This window comes from Piliocolobus tephrosceles, chromosome 15, assembly GCF_002776525.5.
Source record: "Piliocolobus tephrosceles isolate RC106 chromosome 15, ASM277652v3, whole genome shotgun sequence".
Lineage (NCBI taxonomy): Eukaryota > Metazoa > Chordata > Mammalia > Primates > Cercopithecidae > Piliocolobus > Piliocolobus tephrosceles.
The window spans coordinates 38,810,463-38,833,163 of record NC_045448.1 but is presented as its reverse complement, the minus strand read 5'-3'; the positions used below and the strand labels follow the sequence as shown (position 1 = coordinate 38,833,163).

The 22,701-nt window shown below is 42.8% G+C and overlaps 3 protein-coding genes across 11 annotated transcripts in view; 1 reads left to right on the top strand and 2 right to left on the bottom strand.

Moving 5' to 3' along the window:
* Positions 1–4,700: 4,700 nt before the first annotated feature.
* Positions 4,701–22,701, bottom strand: part of GALM (galactose mutarotase) — a 112,860-nt gene continuing 94,859 nt past the window's right edge. The window contains exon 8 of the mRNA XM_023216309.2: positions 4,701–5,469. The gene's annotated coding sequence lies outside the window, so the exon portion shown is untranslated. The remainder of the gene's footprint in view (positions 5,470–22,701) is intronic.
* LOC111545360 (tetratricopeptide repeat protein 39B-like) lies at positions 5,519–19,239 on the bottom strand. Its single transcript, XM_023216300.2, has 2 exons — positions 17,837–19,239; positions 5,519–7,730 (listed from the first exon to the last, which is right to left on the bottom strand). The coding sequence occupies exon 2, from the start codon at positions 7,599–7,601 to the stop codon at positions 5,883–5,885; it is 1,719 nt and encodes a 572-aa protein (XP_023072068.1). The 5' UTR covers positions 7,602–7,730; positions 17,837–19,239; the 3' UTR covers positions 5,519–5,882.
* SRSF7 (serine and arginine rich splicing factor 7) overlaps positions 17,900–22,701 on the top strand; it is an 8,680-nt gene continuing 3,878 nt past the window's right edge. For 3 of the 9 annotated variants that reach the window (XR_002732418.1, XM_023216304.1, XM_023216302.1), the window contains exons 1-5: positions 17,900–18,159; positions 19,197–19,377; positions 19,668–19,844; positions 20,733–20,807; positions 21,216–21,317. Coding sequence is in view for 7 of the 9 variants with exons in the window: in XM_023216304.1 (XP_023072072.1) it covers positions 18,132–18,159; positions 19,197–19,377; positions 19,668–19,844; positions 20,733–20,807; positions 21,216–21,317 (563 nt within the window). In the remaining 2 variants the exon portion in view is untranslated. Of the gene's footprint in view, positions 18,160–19,196; positions 19,378–19,667; positions 20,476–20,732; positions 20,808–21,215; positions 21,327–21,810; positions 21,953–22,701 lie in introns of those variants that run through there. The other 6 variants (XM_023216303.1, XM_023216301.1, XM_026454764.1 and 3 more) reach the window with 4 other exon arrangements.

Here is a 22,701-nt window from a genome sequence, read left to right as displayed (position 1 = left end):
GTTCGTCCTATAACAGTGTATTCAGAGAAAACAGTGACATTGCAATTAATCTGAAAGCATCTGCTCTAGAGTTAGACTGAAAAGTCAAATGAGCTGGTGCATTCACAGTTGTATATAGTTGAGTCATGTTATAATTTGGTTTTAAAGTACCTGTCTAAATGCTGTAGCTCAGTGTTACCTAGATTCCAAATGGATATTTATTAAAATGAAATTACATTCCCCCACCAAAAAAACTACATTATAGTGGTTTAAAATCAGAATACTTTTCTGAGAGACTGGGTCTTACACTGTCACCCAGGCTGGAGTGCAATGGTATAATCATAGCTCACTTGCAGCCTCAAACTCCCAAGCTCAACTGTTCTTCCCATCTCAGCCACTCAAGTAGCTGGGACCACAGACGTGCACCACCATGTCCAGTAGAAAACTTTAAAATCACATTAAGAACTAGAAATCAAGATAACTATAATTGATTAATTCCAGCTCCCAAAGGCAGCCTCCCAAAGTGCTGGGATTACAGGCATGAGCCACCGTGTCCAACCTAAAATAAACCTTTTTAAGACTCATAGTAAGTACTTAAATATCTGTTGATTGATGTGAGATTTCATTTGCTAGGAGAGAGTTCAGTTCAAGTTTTTCTAAAAAGTCCCTGAGAAAAGAATGCATTATTTCAGGTGGATGATGTCTTAATGTACACACCCTGACTGGACAGACGGCACTGGCTACAGGCTTCCAAGTCTCCATCTTTTAAACCAGTGAAAGAAAAAAATCCAAGCTTTTTAGTTTAACTTCAGCACTATCAGTGAACTCCCTAGAGCCTTTCTGCAGCGGAAGATGGGGTGGGCCCACTTGCGCTGCAGGGACGAGAGTCATGATGGCTTTGATCTGTGACATTAGAAAACCTAGTTTGACCAAAAAGTTGATAAATTGATATAAATCTGTCCACTGCTCCAGTTGCTCCCATCACCAGAGCACTTAACAGTTACTCATCCATCCACAATAGGAGGTCAACTATTGCTAGCGATTCTGATCAACACATTGTCTGAAGTCTGAGATCTATGTCACTGAATTTCAGCCTTTACAAAGTGGGGCTCTTGGCCGGCCACACTGACTCACACCTGTAATCCCAGCAGTTTGGGGGCCAAGGAAGGCAGATCACTTGAGCTCAGGAGTTTCAGACCAGCCTGGGCAACATGGTGAAACCCCGTCACCTCAAAAAATACAACATTTTGTCTGGGTGTGGAGGCACATGCCTGTAGTCCCAGCTACTCTTGAGGCTGAGGTGGGAGGATTGCTTGAGCCCAGGAGGCAGAGAGGTTGCAGTGAGCCATGATAGTGCCACTGCACTCCAGCTTGGGTGAGAGCCAGACTCTGTCTTCAAAAAAAAAAAAAAAAAAAAAGAAGAGAAAAAAAAGTAAGTGGGGCTCTCACACTGAATCTCATCAAACAGCTTCTCAGCACAAATCTTTACCCCTGTCAGGGCAGGAATGTGATAGTAATAAAATGGCAATGCAAGGGTAGCAGCAGCTGCCTCCATTAGAAAATTAATCAGAGCATCTTTGTTTCATGGTTTGAAAAGAAAAGTGCAGTGACATCAATGCCATTGGCTTCTGTTTCTTCTGCATGTTGGGCCAGTTCTTATGATTCTTTCAAGCTCAGTACTCCTATATGAATTACTACCTGATCCAACATTTACCAGTTTATTATAAACAATATTATAAAGGATACATATGAAGAAATGTACATGGGGGGCCAGGCCCAGTGGCTCACACTTGTAACCCCAGCACTTTGGGAGGCCGAGGTGGGTGGATCGCCTGCAGTCAGGGGTTCAAGACCAGCCTGGCCAACATGGTGAAACCCCATCTCTACAGAAAATACAAAAATGAGCCGGGCGTGGTGGTGTGCCCCTGTAGTCCCAACTACTTGAGAGACTGAGGCGGGAGAATGACTTGAACCTGAGAGGTGGAGGTTGCAGTGAACCAAGATCATGCCATTGTACTCCAGCCTAGGCGACAAGAGTGAAACTCTGTCTCAAAAAAAAAGAAAGAAAGAAAGAGAGAGAGAGAGAGAGAGAGAGAAAGGAAGGAAGGAAGGAAGGAAGGAAGGAGGGAGGGAGGGAGGGAGGGAGGGAGGGAAAGAAAAAAGAAAGAAAGAAAGAAAGAGAGAAAGGAAGGAAGGAAGGAAGGAAGGAAGGAAAGAAAGAAAAAGAAAGAAATGCATATGGGGGATGGGACGTGGAGCATCTGTGTCCTCCCTGGGTGCACCACCCTCCAGGAATCTCTATGTGTTCAGCTATCTGGAAACTCCACCTAGTACCCTTTTTATTTTATTGTATTTTTCATTTTTTGAGATGGAGTCTTGCTCTGTTGCCCAGGCTGGAATGCGGTGGCGCCATCTCAGCTTACTGCAACCTCTGCCTCCCAGGTTCAAGCGATTCTCCTGCCTCAGCCTCCCAAGTAGCTGGGATTACAGGTGCCCGGCACCATAGCCAGCTAATTTTTTGTATTTTTAGTAGAGAAGGAGTTTTGCCATGTTGGCTAAGCTCTTCTCAAACTCATGACCTCAAGTGATCTGCCCGCCTCGGCCTCCCAAAGTGTTGGGATTATAGACATGAGCCACCATGCCCAGCCTACTACCCTTTTTAACTATGTCCCTTGATACCACTTGGTAGCTTATTGTTATTGACATATGTGTTTTGGCAGCTGCTGTATGTAGCTTGGTTCACTTAACCATTTCACACAACCTTCTTATGAGGCTTCAAAGCTAAAAATCTTCAGTTTCCCTTGCAGGTAGGACTGGCCATATGAATACATCTAGCCAATGAGATATACATGGAAGTCTCTAAGAAGGCCATCCCTTCTGGAATAAAAAAGGCGAAACCTCCTAGGAAGGAGGAAGATCTTTTTGTTGCTTTACCATTCTTCCTCCAGCCTGCCTGACTTGGACATAAGGCCTAGAGGTGAGGCAGCCTCTTTCCATCATGAGGAGACATGCATGAGAAGGCTTACATGCTAAGTAGAAAGATAAAAGAAAAATCAAAAGAGCCATGAACTATCAGACCTGAACTACCTACCTTCAGATTTCTTTTGTTTGGGACAAATTAATGCCCATTTAATTCCTGTGTTTTGAGTGTTTCCACTCAAATGAAACCCTTTTCTTTCTTTCTTTTTTTTTTTTTTTTGAGATAGGTTCTCACTCTGTCGCCCAGGCTGAAGTGCAGTGATGCAACCTTGACTCACTGCAACCTCCGCTTCACTGGTTCAAGTGATTCTCATGCCTCAGCGTCCCCAGTAACTGGGATTACAGGTGAGCACCACCATGCCCGGCTAATTTTTGTATTTTTAGTAGAGATGGAGTTTCGCCATATTGGCCAGGCTGGTCTCGAACTCCTAACCTCAAGTGATTCACCCATCTCGGCCTCCCAAAGTGCTGGGATTACAGGTGTGAGCCACCGTGCCTGGCCAAACAAAATCCTTTTCTAAATTATCTCCCTAGTAAGGCCCTCAGAAGAGAAACCAACTTTATGTCCTCAGCACTGTTCAGTACCTGCATACAGTAGACATTCAATACATATTTGTTTAAGCAATTAATAAATGTGCTCTTCACTGGAAGAAGTTGAAATACTTTACAAAACACAAAAACATTTAGGCAGAGAGTTTCTTGTTTCATAAGTGACCTAAATAAACAGGACAGAAAAAGTAAATTAACAGGTCAAATTTCAGATTGACAAAGCAAGTAACGACAGGACCTTTGCTCTTTCAAAGAAAGTTCCCTCCACTGCAGAACAATGTAGTAGTAGTATAGTAGTAGTAGTAATTGTAATAATAAATGTTTATTAGCTCAATTTTAACATAGCAAAACCACGAGACAGATACTATTATTATCCCTATTTTATAGCCAAGGAATCTGAGCTACAGAGGCCCAAGGCCACACACAGCTAGTTAGTGGCAGAACTGGGATACAAATTCAGGTTATCAGTCCAGAACTTGCCCTCTTAACCACTATAACCATACTAATTAAATAATAAAGAATAGCTCAAGCATAATTATTCACTTTAAAGTCTATTTTTAATTGATGAGGAAAATGTTTTAAAAAGCAAACTGCTAAATCTTGAAATACCAACTCCTCATCTTGTCTTAGTTGGTTGTTTGGATACCCAAAGTATTAAGGTAGCATGTTTCGTTGATGTGTTTTTAGCAAGCTATGCTTTTCTAGCAACTTCTGGTTTTTTTATTTTTTTGGTTTTTTTTTTTTTTTTTCCGAGACAGAGTCTCCTCTGTGCCCAGGCTGGAGTGCAGTGGCGTGATCTCTGCTCACTGCAAGCTCTGCCTCCCGGGTTCACACCATTCTCCTGCCTCAGCCTCCCAAGTAGCTGGGACTACAGGCGCCTACCACCACACCCAGCTCATTTTTTGTACTTTTTAGTAAAGACGGGGTTTCACCATGTTTGCCAGGATGGTCTCGATCTCCTGACCTCGTGATCCACCCGCCTCGGCCTCCCAAAGTGCTGGGATTGCAGGGGTGAGCCACCGCACCCGGTGCAACTTCTGTTTCAAAGGGTGACTACCAGGAAGACACACTTAGCCAGACTTAATGACTTGGAAATTAGGTCATTTTTTTTTTATCCCTAAGGCAAGTAAAACAATACCAAGCCCCATCCCTACAGCTGCTATTTACTCTCAGATTAACCCACTCACAATGGATAGATGCCATCAGTTTAATTATGTTGAAGAGCTGGTCTTATTAAGAATTACACCTCAGGGAGGACAACTAAAGGGAGGATTACATGGTAACAAAACTTTTCCTCTGACCGCCACTGCATCTATCTTCTCGGCCTCTCCCAGTTATCTTCAAAGAGTTTATGTGTGTGTAGAAGAAGGAGACGGCTTTCTTCTCTATCCTGTGGCAAATTATAAACTCACATTCTGCTTCTTACTAAAAAAGGGTAAGAAATACTATTGATCACACAGGGCGGACAAGCCCCTCTGGTATAAAAAGCCAATAAAAATGATTGTGTATAATGGAAAATCATTCAGAGTCTGTGCCATTCGGTGCATCATTTGGAAATTTGTCTTTTTTAAAATTTTTTCATTCTTCAGCTAAGACAGCAGAAGAGGTGATTTATTGTATGCTTGTTATACTCAGCCACAAGTGAACAGAGAAATAGTACAGAATGTCACAGTTCCAGGACAAAGAACCAACATGGGCTGTTTTGGTTACAAGCAAGATGGGTATCAGAGGTGGTTTCCGTTATCAGATGGTGATGGAAGCTCTAGATCCACTTAGACAGCAGCATGCAGTCCAACAACTTGTACCAGCATCTCCAGCCTCTGGCATTCGATGTTTCTGGGTACACAAGCTACTAGTTGACTTGGACTTCTGCCTCATCTTTCTTCTTTTACACTTCAGCCTATGTATTCACGTCTTCCTCCACCTGGCTGTCATGGCACAAAGGTTTCCAAGAAGATGACACTAAGGCCGAGAGAAAAACAATTAAATAAAAATATGCATAGGGCACTGGGATTCCTAGCATAGTGAGTTGTATAAATTAGTGAGATGTTAAAAATGTTTTTGAGGTTTTGAAAATGTTCTCTAACATAATTGATGAATTTATAACATAAGAGAGAATTCTTTTTAATGTACATCATTTGCCTTTTCGTTTTCAAGAATGTGCTTCATCTCATTTGCCTCTAAGACATTGCATTTTATAGGTATGAGAAAGAAAAAGGGAAAAGTCATTGCCCACCCCTTTCTCATTACTGATCAGATTCTTGGCAGCTGCCTCTTGGATTTTTTCCGCAAAGATATGATTTTTCTACCTGTTAATTACTTGCTCACTGTAGATATTTCACTTCTACTAAACAAAACCACACTTTGTGTTTAAGTCATTTTTCTCTGGCTATTTGTTCAAGTGCTATGTGAGTCCTAAACTGTAATCGAGTTTCCATGGAATAGTCTTTGTAATTTCTTACGTTGTCTAGGTTTTTTGTTGCACTGTCATAGTCTCCTTTTAGATAGTGTAAGATTCCCAGTTCATAGTAAGTATATGGCACCAAATAGTGGTCATATTTTAATAATTTCTTCTTTTGAATGACACAATTAAAGTAATACTCAGCCTCTGAATATTTGCCTAAGTGTTTCAGGCATAGGCCTTTCAGTAAATTTAATAAACTTATGTCATCTGTGCCATACACTTTATGTGGATTTTCTTGTAAAAGGTCTTCTCCTTTGTCGATTATTGACAGCCAGCTTGAAATAAGCTCATTCTTTCTGCTCATGACTAGGAAACCACTCCAGGCATATATGAACTCCAGAAGGGGCTGGGCTGTAAACCAGCCTGTTGTAGTGCCATAGCGCCGACCCTTCTCTGCAACAAACTTCTCTATTGGCACAGCACTGCCTAAAAATTTGATTTTCAGGCTTTCCACTCTTAAGAAGAGAGAGTTCATATTCTCACTTACTGATTTCACAAAATCAGAAGGAAGCAAAGCCAGGGTGATAGCTTTACTGTACACATATATTGCCTTGGACCATCTGCTGTGTTGAGACAGTAGATTGGCATAGTGGTAAGCCTGCCTCCAATCCTGCAGTAAAATGTGGCACCACATGAATTCCCAGTAACAGAGGTGATGAACCTGCTTCCATTCATTCTGAGTAAAAATGCACTCCTGTAATTTTAACTGTGCATTTTCAAAATTTCCTTTCAGCATACTAGAACGTGCATGGAAAAATTTAAATATGACACAGTTTGGAAATTTCTGGAGGTAGACTAGGAAGAGATCCTCTGTAGCAGAATTGTAAACCTTTTCAACACCAAAAGCTACATAGACATAATTGTAATAAAAGAGTAGAATCAAAAGACTTAAGATATTATTTATATGGGTTTCAGATGCACTCTCGTGAAGCAAAGCTAAGCCTACTTCTCTATCACCAGAATATCCAATAATATTGAGTAGTTTAAGTGTTTTTGGTGGCATAAGTGATAACATCAAATTGAACACTCCAAGTCCAAATTTTATACCTCCAACCAGGTGTTTGTGGGCTTTGCTTTGGTTGTCAGGGATCTGTGTTAATACTTGTTGACAGTCTTTGTATATGTGGTAACTTGACCCAACACTGATCCCGCTTTTAAGAAAAGCAAGCATGCTCTCCTCCTGTATAAGTGATATAAAGGATTTCAACATCAAACACTCAGCATAACAGACTTCTGCATGCAATTCCTCTTCTGTGATAGCCGTTATTCCCTGTCTACTTACTAGATGAGACAGTGTCATTTTAGGTTTTTTTCGGAAATTGTCACAGGTTTTCAAAGCATCCTTTGCAGCCATCATTCCAATCCGTAAATCCTGTGGTTCAAAAGTCAGTACGGCCTTGACAACCATAAGGATACCATACATTAGGGAATGGTATATGCTGTTTTTAGACCATGGATGAATGAGATTTATTGCATCTGAGAATCTATTATTTAGAAATAAATACAATCCAGTGGTGCATTCTTCCAAGGAAGATGGTAGATTCATCGTTGTTGCCACAGGGATACTTTCACAGGCATCTTCAAACTTGTCCTCTTGATTACTTTTTATTTTACTTAGAGTAAGTGACATTATTTGTTTCCCCACTTACAGATGAGAAATATCTGAAGTGGAAGTGGAGTGATGTGGTTGTAATCAGGGTAGCTCCTGATCTCCTGATTGAGGTCACTTCTTCCACACAAAGCTCAGTCTGAGGTGTTGCTGTTAAAATAGAGACAAACAAACAACTATCTGTAAGGTGCGGCATTAGGATATTATCATCTATGTCAGACAAGGGGGGAATAAAAAATAATTTCAGTTACCCAGAAGATGCATTTCTGAAAAGTTCAAATCATTTGGAAGGTACTAAACAAAACATGCTTTTTAAAAAATTTCTAAATTCAACTATAGATGAGGAAAAAATGGTTTTTTAAAAACACTGCAGACTGGGCGTGGTGGCTCACACCTGTAATCCCAGCACTTTGGGAGGCCGAAGTGGGCAGATCACCTGAGGTCAGGAGTTTGAGACCAGCCTTGCCAATATGGTGAAACCCCATCTCTACTAAAAATACAAAAAAATGAGCCGGGCATGGTGGCGCACACCTGTAATCCCAGCTACTCAGGAGACCGAGGCAGGAGAATCACTTGAACCCGGGAGGCAGAGGTTGCAGTGAGCCGAGATCGTGCCATTGCACTCCAGCCTGGGGGACAAGAGCGAGACTTCGTCTCAAAGAAACAAAACAAAACAAAACAAAAAAAACTGCAAAGTAAATCCTTTGTAAGCAAAAGAATTATTTTGTAACCATTATTCCAACATATCAATTTCATAAGATCATGTTGTAGAACTGTACTGTGATAGCTGTAAAATTTCTCTATGGGAAGGCCTTGGGGGACAAGAATCTGGCCAGAAAAGGGAATATATGTAGCTTTCTATTTTCTTTTCTTTTTTTTTTTTTTTTTGTTTTTTGAGACAGAGTCTTGCCCTGTTGCCTAGGATGGAGTGCAGTGATGCGATCTTGGCTCATTACAACCTCTGCCTCCCAAATTCAGGAGATCCTCCCACCTAATCCTCTCAAATAGCTGGGGCTATAGGCATGTACCACCATGCCCAGTTACCTTTTTTTTTTTTTTTAATTTTTTTGTAGAGATGAAGTTTTGCCATGTTGCCCAGGCTAGTCTCGAATTCTTGGGCTCAAGTGATCCACATGCATCTGCCTCCCAAAGTGCTGGGATTACAGTTGCGAGTCACTGCACCTGGCCTAAAACTAACTTTTAATGAAATGAAACATTATGGTCAGTTATATAGAACTTTGGACATGGAGAGAGTTGTATAAACCTAGAAAGATTTCCTAGCATTGTTTCTGTTAGAAAAAGAAATTCAGACTGGGTGCGGTGGCTCACGCCTCTAAACCCAGAACTTTGGGGAAGCCAAGACGGGCAGATCACGAGGTCAGGAGTTTGAGACCAGTCTGGCCAACATGGCAAAACCCCATCTCTACTAAAAATAACAAAAATTAACCGGGCATGGTGGAGGGTGCCTATAATCCCAGCTACTCGGGAGGCTGAGGCAGAAGAATCTCTTGAACCCGGGAGGCGGAGGTTGCAGTGAGCCAAGATTATGCCATTGCACTCCAGCCTGGGCAATAAGAGGAAGACTCCATCTCAAAAAAAAAAAAAAAAAAGAAAGAAAGATAGTAATAGTTGTTATCACAGCATTAATAAAGTATTTGGTAGGAAATCTTTTTATTCTACTGGGGACTCCCAGTAGAAAACACCTGGATACTGGGGTGGGAGTGGGTACAATGGAAGGCCAATTACAAACAGCAAGCTGGGATTACAGGCAAGAGCCACCACATTGGGCCTTAACCTAGCTTTTAAAAGGTTAGTGATTACTGTTGCTAACAACTTGAAACATAACTGAATCTTAAGTGTAAAAACGTGCATTTATCAGGCCAGGCACAGCCAATTAGCTTGCTACAAGAGCAAAACTCCGTCTCAAAAAAAAAATAAAAATAAAATAAATAAATAAAAGCTAGGTTAATTATACATTTATCTGACAGCCTCAGTTCTGAGTGGAAAAGCCATGTAGCCCATTAGAAGGGACATTCTTCTTTTTCTCCTTTTATTTATTTTTTTGAAATGGAGTCTCACTCTATCACCCAGACTGGATCTCAGCTCACTGCAACCTCCACCTCCCAAGTTCAAACGATTCTCCTGCTTCAGCTTCCCAAGTAGCTGGGATTACAAGTGTGTGCCACCATACCTGGCTAATTTTTGTATTATTAGTAGAGATGAGGTTTCACCATGTTGGCTAGGCTGAGCTCGAACTCCTGACCTCAAGTGATCCACCCTCCTTGGACTCCCAAAGTGCTGGGATTACAGGAGAGAGCCACCACACCTTGCCAAATTTTTGTATTTTTAGTAGAGACAGGGTTTCACCATATTGGCCACGCTGGTCTCAAACTCCTGACCTCAGGTGATCTACCTGCCTCCACTTCCCAAAGTGCTGGCATTATAGGTATGAGACACTACGCCCGGTCCTATTTTATTTTTTTAATTTGACATTTTTATTTTTCTTTTATTTTATATATAGAGATGAAGTCTTGCTATGTTGCCTGGGCTGGTCTCAAACTCAAGTGAATTCAAGCTTCAGTTTAAGTCTGGGCTCAAGCAATCCTCTGACCTAGGCCTCCCAAAGTGCTGGGATTACAGGCATGACATGCTGCACCAGCCTGTATTTTTAAATGTTTGTCTTCTGACTATGTTTCTTGTATCTGTCTTCACCACTGATTATGACTGGCACTTAGTCATTAAACTAAATTATGCTGGGAGCAGTGGGTCACTCCTGTAATCCCAGCATTTTGAGAGGCAGAGGTAGAGGTGTGCCGAGGTAGGAGGATCATTTGATCCCAGGAGTTCAAGACCAGCTTGGGCAACATGGCGAAACCCTGTCTCTACCAAAAAAAATACAAAAATTAGCCAGATGTGGTGGGGCATGCCTGTAATCCTAGTTACTCTAGAGGCTGAGGTGGGAGGATCACCTGAGCCTGGGGAGGTCAAGGCCGCAGTGAGCTGTGTGGGTGATAGATGAGACTCTCTCAAAAATAAAGAGAAGAGAAGAGAAGAAAAGAAAAGAGAAAAGAAAAGAACCTAGGCTGGGCACCGTGGCTCGCCAGGACCAGTGGCTCACGCCTGTAATCCCAGCATTCTGGGAGGCCGAGGCGGGTGGATCACCTGACGTCAGGAGTTGAGGTAAGGAATGTGGTGGTACATGACTATAGTCCCAGCTACTTGGGAAGCTGAGGCACAAAAATCGCTTGAACCTGGGGAGCAGAGGCTGTAGTGAGCTGAGATCGCGCCATTCGCACTCCAGTCTGAGCAACAGAGTGAGACTCCGTCTCAAAAAAAAAGAAACAACCTAAATTAACATTTACCAGATAGTTATGATTATTTTCAATATACATATACTATAACAAATTTAAGATAATCATTTAACTGTTAATACTACAAAAGTCAGGAAAATATACCAGTGAATACAAAGGACTGATGTCCTTAAAGTAGAAAGAGTTCCTATGAATCAGTAAGCTAGAACACACACCCCAACAGAAAAAAAAATCAGCAAAGGACAGAAACAAATTGCCAATAAGCATAGTGTTCAACCTCATTGTAAATCAACAAAATGCAAATTAAAAAATATAAGATTCTTTTTTTTTTTTTTTTTGAGATGGAGTCGCTCTCTGTCACCCAGGCTCGAGTGCAGTGGCACGATATTTGCTCACTGCAACCTCTGCCTTCCGGGTTCAAGCAATTCTCCTGTCTCAGCCTCCTGAGTAGCTGGGATTACAGGCGCATGCCAGCATGTCCGGCTAATATTTGTGTTTTTAGTGGAGACAGGATTTCACCATGTTTGCCAGGCTGGTCTCGAACTCCTGACCTTGTGATCTGCCCATGTTGGCCTCCCAAAGTGCTGGGATTACAGGCGTGAGCCACCATGCTCGGCCAAAAATATCCTTTTTTTTTTAGATGGAGTCTCACTCTGTCGCCCAGGCTGGAGTGCAGTGGCACAATCTCGGCTCACTAAAAGTTCTGCCTCCTGGGTTCACGCCATTCTCCTGCCTCAGCCTCCCAAGTAGCTGGGACTACAGGCGCCCGCCACCATGCCCAGCTAATTTTTGTATTTTTAGTAGAGACGGGGTTTCACCGCATTAGCCAGGATAGTCTCCATCTCCTTTTCTTTTCTTTCTTTTTTTTTTTTTGAGATGGAGTCTCGCTCTGTCGCCCAGGCTGGAGTGCAGTGGCCGGATCTCAGGTCACTGCAAGCTCTGCCTCCCGGGTTTACGCCATTCTCCTGCCTTAGCCTCCCGAGTAGCTGGGACTACAGGCACCCGCCACCACACCCGGCTAGTTTTTTGTATTTGCTTAGTAGAGACGGGGTTTGACCGTATTAGCCAGGATGGTCTCGATCTCCTGACCTCGTGATCCGCCCGTCTTGGCCTCCCAAAGTGCTGGGATTACAGGCTTGAGCCACCGCGCCCGGCTCCATCTCCTAACCTCATGATTCGCCTGCCTCGGCCTCCCAAAGTGCTGGGACTACAGGCATGAGCCACCGTGCCCAGCCCAAAAATCCATTTTTAAAATCAAATTTGGCAGATTAAAAAATTAACATCCAGTATTAAGGAAGGTAGTGAGAATCAAATACTATTGCAGACTTGTTTTTCACTTCAGCATTACCTATAACATAAAACATGAAAGCAATCTAAACTTCTTACAAGAGAGGATTCCTATATAGTGGAATACTATGCAAACAAAATGCTGTAGAAGAATATTTAATGACTTAGAAAATTGTTTATGGCATAATGCATTGTATTAGTTGGGGTTCTCCAGGGAAACAAAACCAGTAGGATATCTATATCTATATCTGTATTTGTATCTATATCTATCAATATCATCTATCTATCGAGATTTAGTGTAAGGAATTGGCTTATGTAATTACAGAAGTGAAATAGTTTGAGTTTGCAAATCTATCAAAAAATAAAATGTCAATAAACTACAGGAGTTTTAAAGAAAACAGACAGTCACAAATAGTGACTGGGAAGGTATAAACTGAATGTGATTTTTAATTTTTTTTTCCGAGACAGGGTCTTGCTGTCTCACCCAGACTGGAGTACAATGTCATGATAGCTCACTGTAATCTCTGCCTCCCAGGCTCATGCCATTCTCCTGCCTCAGCCACCCAAGTAGCTGGGGTTACAGCTGCATGCCACCATGCCTGGCTAATTTTCGTATTTTTAGTAGAGATGGGGTTTCACCCCTGACCTCAGATGATCCGCCTGCCTCTGCTTCCCAAAGTGCTGGGATTACAGGCGTGAGCCACCGCACCCAGTCTTGAATGGGGCCAGGCATGGTGGCTCACGCATGTAATCTCAGCACTTTGGGATGCTGAGGAGGGTGAATTAGGAGGTCAGGAGTTCGAGACCAGCCTGACCAACATGCTGAAACCCATCTCTACTAAAAATATGAAAAATCAGCCAGACATGGTGGCGTGCGCCTGTAATCCCAGCTACTCAGGAGGCTGAGGCAGAAGCATAGCTTGAACCAGAGTGGCGGAGGTTGCATGCCATTGTACTCCAGCCTAAGCAACAGAGTGAGACTCCATCTCAAATAAAAAAAAAAAAAAAAAAGAGGCCGGGCGCAGTGGCTCACTCGTGTAATCCCAGCACTTGGGGAGACCAAAGTGGGCCTGGGCCTAGGAGTTCCAGACCAGCCTGGGCAGCATAGTGAGACTCCCTTCCTCATCTCCCCCACCCCAACCATCTCTACAAAAAAATAAAAAGCCAGGAGTGCTGTTGCATGCCTGTAGATGCAGTTACTCAGAAGCTGAGGTGGGAGGATGCCTTGGGCCTGTGAGCTACAGGCTGCAGTGAGTTGAGATCGCACTCCAGCCTGGATGGGGGAGACAGACCCTGTCTCAAAAACAAACACACAAACAAAAACCCACGCCACTGTGTCCTAGAATTATTCCGTCTGGTTACATACCATGGAAGGTTGTTTACTGTTGTTTTTGGCGTTGTTTTTTAATTGTTTTGTAGAGATGGGGGTCTTATCATGTTACCCGGGCTGCTCTTGAACTGGACTCAAGCAATCCTCCCGCTTGGCCTCCCAACTGCTGGGATGGCAGGTGTGAGCCACTGGACTCAGTCTATTGTATTTTTATGCACAAATATCCTTATTCTTTCTTAACAGCCCCCGGGCCAGGGGTGGTGGCTCACACCTGTAATCCCAGCACTTTGGGAGGCTGAGTCGGGCGGATCACATGAGGTTGGGAGTTCAAGACCAGCCTGACCAACATGGAAAAACCCTGTCTCTACTGAAAATACAAAATTAGCTGGGTGTGGTGGCACATGCCTGTAATCCCAGCTACTCGGGAGGCTGAGACAGGAGAATCACTTGAACCCAGGAGGTGGAGGTTGCAGTAAGCCGAGATCGCGCCATTGCACTCCAGCCTGGGCAACAAGAGCAAAACTCTGTCTCAAAATAAATAAATAAATAATAGTAATAAATAATACAATTATTTAAAAAATAATACTATAGACAGGGTCTCGCGATGTGGCTCGAACTCCTGAGCTCAAGCCATCCACCCACCTCTGCCTCCTTGAGTGTTGGGATTACAGGCATGAGCCACCTCACCTGGCCATTTCATAATACAATGTAACATTCCTCAGAAAACTTCACCATTACCTAGATTGTTTTACACACCTAAACCATCCATTTAGGTAGTATTTGTATCAGTGGGGCATTCCTACATCACATTATTCTTTTTCCTAGTTTCACTCTTGAAGTTGGTCAGAGCACTGCAGTTCTTTAACTATTGCTCTCTCTCTCTAGCCTCTCATCTTTTAGTACTGACAGTTGTCCAGTACTTGGCTAATGAGAAATTAATTTCTTAATACAGTATGAAAGAATTATGAACATGCCTCTTCCTTCCCAGAATGTCCTAACAGCATTCTAGAGGAAACAGAAAATCATGAAATGTGGAAAAAGAAAAGAAAGCTGAGCGTAGCTGTTTGACTTGACCTACAGTACACACACATACAGCACATACATAAATACATATTAAAGACTAGTATTGGTTAGCATAGGCTACTTATTTATATTAAAAATAGATTATTGGCCTGGCAGAGAGGGAAGCTGGGGTCCAGGAGGTGGAATCTGAGGTCTGCCCACTTCTCACCCTGCCTTAAAAAAAAAAAAAAAGATTAATGTGCAAAAGGTTTAGATTTGTTTTTCCTTTCTTGTTTTAACATTTTTACATTCAAGCTCAAATGATGATAATGATGATAATGACTTAAAAGTGAAACTGAAATGGTGAAAGAAGTAAGATTAAAAAGGGAACTTTTTCTTTAATATTTATCTGGAAATACCAAATGTAGAAAATGCAGATACATTTTGAAAACTGCTTTCTTAACTGAAATGGAAACCTATATACCTACAAAACATTCGTGTTATATCATAATATCAATAAATGCATTTAGCTAGTATTAAAAAAAAAAGAAAACTGCTGTAAAAGGCTTATGAATTACTCCCCTTTCCTAAACTAATAATACTGTTAAAATTTAACAATAGTAACATGTTAATAACTAATATTTCATATTAGGAAATATTACAATATTTGAATTAAGTACTTTTCATATTCAAATAATATAAGAATGTAATCTAAATTTAACACAGATTTCTAGAGGCAGAAACTTATGTGGGTGAATGTGAATTCAAAAAGAATTAGCAGGAATGAAAGTTCTCTGCACAGTAAAATCTCCCTGATTTGGATTGACATTTAGTGAAAAGAATTGGTTGCCTGTTCTTAGAGAAAGAGTGTTCAGTAGAAAGTAGAATAGTCTGTGGAAATAGTATACAGTACTATGATTTTTTCATGGCAACCAGATTAACAAAGCCTGGCCTTATACTGGCCATGCTTTCATAGGGATAAATAGTATGTAATTAGCTTATTGAACACCTGTCTCCAAGACAGGCATGTCTGTGAATCAGGATTTGAAAGCAATTGGTTATAAACTTTAAAACTGCTTCTGTTTACTATTACTTGCTTGGAAATTTCTTTAGTATAGCTATAGACTTTTTGTTTTGTTGGTAGAGATGGGGGTCTAGTTCTGTTGCCCAGGTTGGTTTCAAAGTCCTGGCCTCAAGCAATCCTCCCACCTCAACCTCCCAAAGTGCTGGGATTACCGGCATGAGCCACGAACCCCGACCTAGACTTTGTATTCAGAGTCAAAAAAAGTTTATTGAGGTTTATTAGGAATTATACAGCATAATATGCACTGTCTTTCAAGCAGTTATCTATGCTTGGTTCAACAGTAATTTTCTTTTTTTTTTGAGTCAGAGTTTTGCTCTTTTTTTTTTTTTTGAGACGGAGTTTCACTCTCGTTGCCCAGGCTGGAGTACAATGACGCAATTTTGGCTCACTACAACCTCTGCCTCCTGGTTCAAGCAGTTCTCCTGCCTCAGTCTCCCAAGTAGCTGGGATTACAGGCATGCACCACCACGCCCAGCTAATTTTGTATTTTTAGTAGAGACAGGGTTCCTCCAATGTTGGTCAGGCTGGTCTCAAACTCCTGACCTCAGATGATCCACCCGCCTCAGCCTCCCAAAGTGCTGGGATTACAGGCGTGAGCCACTGCGCCCGGCCTCAACAGCAATTTTCATAGCTTCTTAACAGAAGAAATAAAGCTGTACAGAATTTATATTCTATCTTTCAGTGACTATATAATTTTTTTTTTTTTGAGACGGAGTCTTGCTCTGTCGCCCAGACTGGAGTGCAGTGGCACCATCTCAGCTCACTGCAACCTCTGCCTACCGGGTTCAAGCAATTCTGCTGCCTCAGCCTCCTGAGTAGGTGGGACTACAGGCAAACGCCACCATGCCCGGCTAATTTTTTGTATTTTAGTAGGGACGGGGTTTTACTGTACTGCCCAGGCTGATCTCAAACTCCTGAGCTCAGGTAATCTGCCCGCCTCGGCCTCCCAAAGTATTGGGATGACAGGCGTGAGCCACTGCGCCCGGCCCCTATATAGTCTTTATAATTATTGTTTAATTCTTTTGAGAAGAACCTATAGATCTTTATAATTATTGTTTAATTCTTTTGAGAAGAACCTTGTTAAGACAAAAATCACCAAGACTAAGTGAGAACACATATACTCTACAGAGCTTCTATTTCCTTCCTAGAGTTTCCTGAGACAGACTAATTCTCTCTATAACTTAATCTATTTTAAAAATATGCAGAAAATCATAGCATGACCTGGAGAGAATCCATGCTTTATTCACCAACTAGGCCTCCTTTCCCTGTACTTTACATTCCACACGTATACATACCAAATGAAGCTGCCGAAGATGAAAAAGATAAAAATGCGAATACCTAAAGATGTTCTTTTTAATGTACATTTCCAACTTTTGTGTATTCCAAGAATTTACGATGTAATGTCTATGTTTCTAGCAAAAAAGAACTATTTCTCTATTTGTAGTTGGTGTCTAGAGCAATTCTAATGTTAAGAAGTTTTGCATTTATTTGGTACTATTGGGTGGCTGAGCCGCAAGGCTGCTATTTCCACTGAATGGAGATACAAAAAGATGACTTATGAGTCCCAGTCCTCAGGATCTGAGTATTGGTGGATCACACGTGTTACAAAACGAAAGCATTAGGAAGTGCAAAATCAGTTACTTTGAGCTTCAGGTGCAAATAATTTCCAAATTGTCACTGCCCAAAATGCTTTAAACATTCAGGGTTTTGTCACAATTTCAATATAACGGGGGAGGGGGGGTGGGGGGCGGGACCCCACAGCTCTATTCCTTTGTCTTTCAGACTCCAAGAACTCAGACTGGTGGTGGTGACAAACTGGTGACTGGTTGAGAAGAAGTTGCAGGGTGCGTGCAGGGCAGGAGGCTTTACCACCAGTCCCTGGGTGCGTCATCCTTCCTAAAGCCTATGGTGTAAAAACCACCACTCAGAATGGCGGGGTTCATGGACTTTTCACCAGGGCCAAACCTTCGATTACCTCCAATGACCCCCAAAGATCACAGAGTAGCTGACTAGGCCAGGTCCCCCAAACGGAAAGGCGCGACGGCTGCAACATCAGCGGTTAAATGGTACAGCATTTCATAGGCAGGTCTAATGCATCCGTACTAAGATTGTTAAGGCTGAGGGTCCCTAGACTGGGGAAAACGAATGGAGGCGGGGTAGGGATACGGGAAGGAAGACAAGGAGGGTGTAGAAAAGGGGGAGAGGAGGGGGCGGGACAGCATGGGGAAGGTCTCAGGTTTACTGGAGAGATCGTGGCGTTCCCATGGAAACGTATCCCTCCGCCCATCATCCGCGTGCTCGTTTCTTCAGTTCCTTCCGCGTCGTTTCTCGGCTGTTTCCGCCCAGCTCCTTTGTGCCGCGCAGAACAACGGCATGACGCATGCGCAGAGCCCAGCGGCCGCATATATAAATGCGAACCCGGGCTCTTCCTCGTAGTGCCGCCGGGACTGTTGGCGAGTGTGGGTCTCTGTCAGCTTTTGCGTCACTCGAGCCCTGGGCGCTGCGAGCTGAAGAGCCGAGCACGCGGGTCGGTCATCATGTCGCGTTACGGGCGGTACGGAGGAGGTAAGAGGCTGGAGTCCGGTGAGGGACGTTGGTGTGGGTGTAATGAGCATTGCGAGGCCGTAGGGTTGGCGCGGCGGTTGGGAGACGGTTATTCCGCGTGCGTAATGGCGGCTTCGGCGCACGCCATACGAAGCCGGAGGCAGCGGGGGCGGGGTGCTGAAGGGAGACAGAGGATGGCGGGTGTACCTCTCTGCCGAGTTCCGTACTCTCGGGCATTTTTGTGGCCCAATCCAGCCTGAAGCAGGGTTGAGATGACGGTTTTCGCGTTGCCTTTCTCGGAGCCGCCCGGCGGCCCCCCTCCCCCCTCCCTCGGCGGCGGCTGCCATTTTGCGCACATTGACGACCGTGGTGGCGCATTTCCTCAGCGCTTTCCCGCCACTTCAGCGGACAGATCTGGCCGCAGCTGTAAGATCGTGGTTGTGTTTCAGACGGAACGAAATTGACAGCTGTGAGCTGCGTGTTCTCGTCAAACAATCGGTTAAATTGCGGAATGGGAATGGGGACGTATTCTGCGACTGGCGGCTGGTTTTTCTCTTTTAGTTCTTTCGAGCGCGGTTTATGGCTCTGGGGCGGGGACTTGGAGTCTTGGGCGAGCCTGTGCCTGGGGCGGTTGCCGCGGAGGAAGAGAGCCGGTGCCAGGCCTGCTCTCCCTGCCCGGCCCCTACTGAGGCCTTCCCGCCGCCGACGCCGCTGCCGCTGGGGGCCCGCGCGCTCCGGGTGCACCCGGGGCTGCCGGGACTCATGGGCGGGGCGGGGCCGGGCCGCGTCCCGCCCCACGTTTCGGTGTATCCTACCACGCATCTCTGTTCGGGAGGGTCACTTTGCATTATTTAGAACGTTAAGAACTTTGTCAAAAGTCTAGTTTTTCAGGGATTTGCGGACTTTCACCAGTTTTAGGACTAAGTTCAATCTTGGATAGAGGGCATTTAATGTGCTTTACCCAATCTTGAGGATGACCTGTTTTAAGGCAAATAATTGATTGAAACTTGGGCCAAGTTTTGCATAATGTGCATTCTTCTATTTGCGTTTTTAAACAGAAACCAAGGTGTATGTTGGTAACCTGGGAACTGGCGCTGGCAAAGGAGAGTTAGAAAGGGCTTTCAGTTATTATGGTCCTTTAAGAACTGTATGGATTGCGAGAAATCCTCCAGGATTTGCCTTTGTGGAATTCGAAGATCCTAGAGATGCAGAAGATGCAGTACGAGGACTGGATGGAAAGTAAGTACGATGTTATGAAACTTCTGTTCATTAAAATACACTGTGGCTAGATAATAAACTTAGTGCTAAGCTTGGATTCTGGAGTCTGGAAGAGACCTTAAATAGCTGGTCAGAATGTTACTTGCTAAAGGCACACGAAGGTTAAAGAAGATAGCGGAGATGGAGTTAGGGCTTAGTAAAGACCGCCAAAGTTTGTGAGGGGGAAGGAGTGGTTGGAAAGAGTTCTTTTTAAATCCAGAAGTCCTGAATATATTTTTAACTTTAGAATTTTGTTAATTTACTTTTATTAGAGTGATTTGTGGCTCCCGAGTGAGGGTTGAACTATCGACAGGCATGCCTCGGAGATCACGTTTTGATAGACCACCTGCCCGACGTCCCTTTGATCCAAATGATAGATGCTATGAGTGTGGCGAAAAGGGACATTATGCCTATGATTGTCATCGTTACAGCCGGCGAAGAAGAAGCAGGTATTTGTTTTAATAAAGGAATGGTTGGTATTCTAGTTAATCAAGTAATTCTTTTATTAGCAAGGCAGAAACTAGTGTTTTTCTATAAACTTGAATGTTAATTGTACAGGTGTATTTTACAATTTTTGTTTAATTAAAAAAATGTTACTATATTAATAATCAACCTGGTCAAAACCTTTCAGGTTTCTTCGTTTGAGTCAGTCGCCTTGATTCAGAATGTCACGAGCCTTATGATATCATGCTGAGGCGCCTTGCAAATCCGACAATTAAGATCCTCCTAGACCTTGAGGTGATCAGCATAAGAGGCCAGATCCCCTCGAGTCATCTACACCTAGCTTCACCTTATTCTTTAAAGGGCAGAAAATTTGAGACGGTGATCGCCGTAACAGTAAATTTGGCTTACAATTGGGGCCCCCCTCCGGTTTAGAAAGAGGAACACCAGATTGACCACATTCCCAACTAGAAAAATCTTCTTGCGTCAATCAAGCCTCACCTGGCTCATTTGGCTGTCAGTTTGATCGTCGTTAGATTGAAGAAAACATCTAGATGCAGCGATCGGCTATAGATACTTCTAGATCGTCTAGATCTACTAGACCATGGGCCAAAGAGGGTCGACCTGCAAACTTGCAAGGTTTATTTTAAATACACATTACAGTGTTTTATATTATGTAATTCTAAGTTGTAATTCAGCTTTTAACAAATCTTTTTTTTAGGTAGTAAAAAAAAAAAAAAAAAAAAAAATACTCAACAACTAATAGGCCCAGAGTTTATTTCCAAATGAGACACTAAATTTAAATAGTTTTGAGATTTGATTTCAGCAGAGGCACACAAACTCTTAAAAACGAGTTATTGTCTGACATTTTGTTTTTTCTCTAACTTGAAAAATAGGTCACGGTCTAGATCACATTCTCGATCCAGAGGAAGGCGATACTCTCGCTCCCGCAGCAGGAGCAGGGGACGGAGGTGAGATTTTGTTTAATTGAAGTCTTTCTGTATTATTATTAAATTCACTGATAGTCCAATACAGAAAGAAAAAGCTCACTATTTTTTTGGAGACAGGGTCTTGCTCTGTCACCCAGGCTAGAGTACAGTGGCATAATCACGACTCACTGCAGCCTTGACCTCTTGGATTTAAGCAGTCCTCCTGCCTCAGCCTCCTGAGCAACTGGGATTGTAGGCACTGCCACCATACCCAGCTAGTTTTTCTTTTTGTAGAAATGGTCTTGCACTGTTTCCGAGGCTGGTCTCAAGCTCCTGGGCTTGAGACCAGTGCTGGGATTACAGGCATAAGCCATTGCACCATTCCCCAATTGAAGTCTTAACAGGTCAAAAAAAAAATGTGGAGATGGACTTAAAAGTTCTTTATTTTAGGTCAAGGTCAGCATCTCCTCGACGATCAAGATCTATCTCTCTTCGTAGATCAAGATCAGCTTCACTCAGAAGATCTAGGTCTGGTTCTATAAAAGGATCGAGGTATTTCCAGTATGTAACACTTTCTTTTCTTACTTGTGTCTGGGTTGTTCACATCTTAACAGCAGTAGAGTGTCTTAAGGACATAATTCAAATGTATTGTTTCAGGGAATATTTGAGATGTAAAAGTTTGGAATTTATATGTAACTTGTAACAAATATTAATCTAGTTTTACAGATGAAGAAAAGGGCTACTACAGATTTTAAGGCTTGCTAGAGAGGCCATGGTGGTAGAGAAAGGTCCAAAGCAACACAGTTCTAGTGAACACTCTGGGTAGGCATATTGCTATAAACTTGTGGCTTCAGATTAGATGGTACTAGCTCTAAAAGATGGTAATTGATTTTCCCACAAAAAGGCCTGTTAGAACCAGGAAAAGAGATTAGAAGCAAGTAGAAACATTTCTCATTTTTGGAATGATGGGGTTGATTGGAGACACTGGAAAGTTGGGGCAGTAGTGTGTACACACAAATGAATGTGGATTATTTTTTTTTTTTAGACAGAGACCTGAAAAAACAAACTCAAGAACCAGAGCTTTACTGTTTGTAGAAGGCCTTAAAAGGAGATAGAGTGGAAAAAATTGTAAAATAAGTATTGTAATATGTAATTAATAATATTCCAATATTGTGAGACGGAGTCTCGCTCTGTTGCCCAGGCTGGAGTGCAGTGGCGCAATCTCTGCTCACTGCAAGCTCCACCTCCCGGGTTCACACCATTTTCCTGCCTCAGCCTCCCTGGTAGCTGGGACTACAGGCACCCACCACCACGCCCAGCTAATTTTTTGTATTTTTAGTAGAGACGGGGTTTCACCGTGTTAGCCAGGATGGTCTTGATCTCCTGACTTGTGATCTGTCCGCCTCAGCCTCCCGAAGTGCTGGGATTACAGGCTTGAGCTACCGTGCCTGACCCAACAATATTATCTGTATCAATGATAAAACAGTGGTACAGAATGCTACTGGGAGTTAAATTGCTGTTTAATAGCACAAAACCTTTAAATGCAGGAACTCTGAATCTTGTGATCTATTTGAGAAAGCTATGGACTATCTCATTAGATATATTTAAAAGATAGATATGTCCAATTTGGTTTGTCTGACAAATTGATGGCTCTCAAACATAACGATCCAGGAATGTAAAGCCTTACTAAGTGGTGGCTTTCTTCTCGTCTGGCCTTATCACCTGAATTAGTCTCAGTTCAGGGGTCTGGTTATTTTCTTTCTTCTTTCTTTCTTTCTTTCTTTCTTTCTTTCTTTCTTTCTTTCTTTCTTTCTTTCTTTCTTTCTTTCTTTCTGGTTATTTTCTTTCTTCTTTCTTTCTTTCTTTCTTTCTTTCTTTCTTTCTGGTTATTTTCTTCTTTCTTTCTTTCTTTCTTTCTTTCTTTCTTTCTTTTTTT

What these genes read in the sequence shown, in the direction of transcription:
- LOC111545360 (XM_023216300.2), bottom strand. Translation starts at nt 7,601, where the DNA reads ATGTCACTTACTCTAAGTAAAATAAAAAGTAATCAAGAGGACAAGTTT.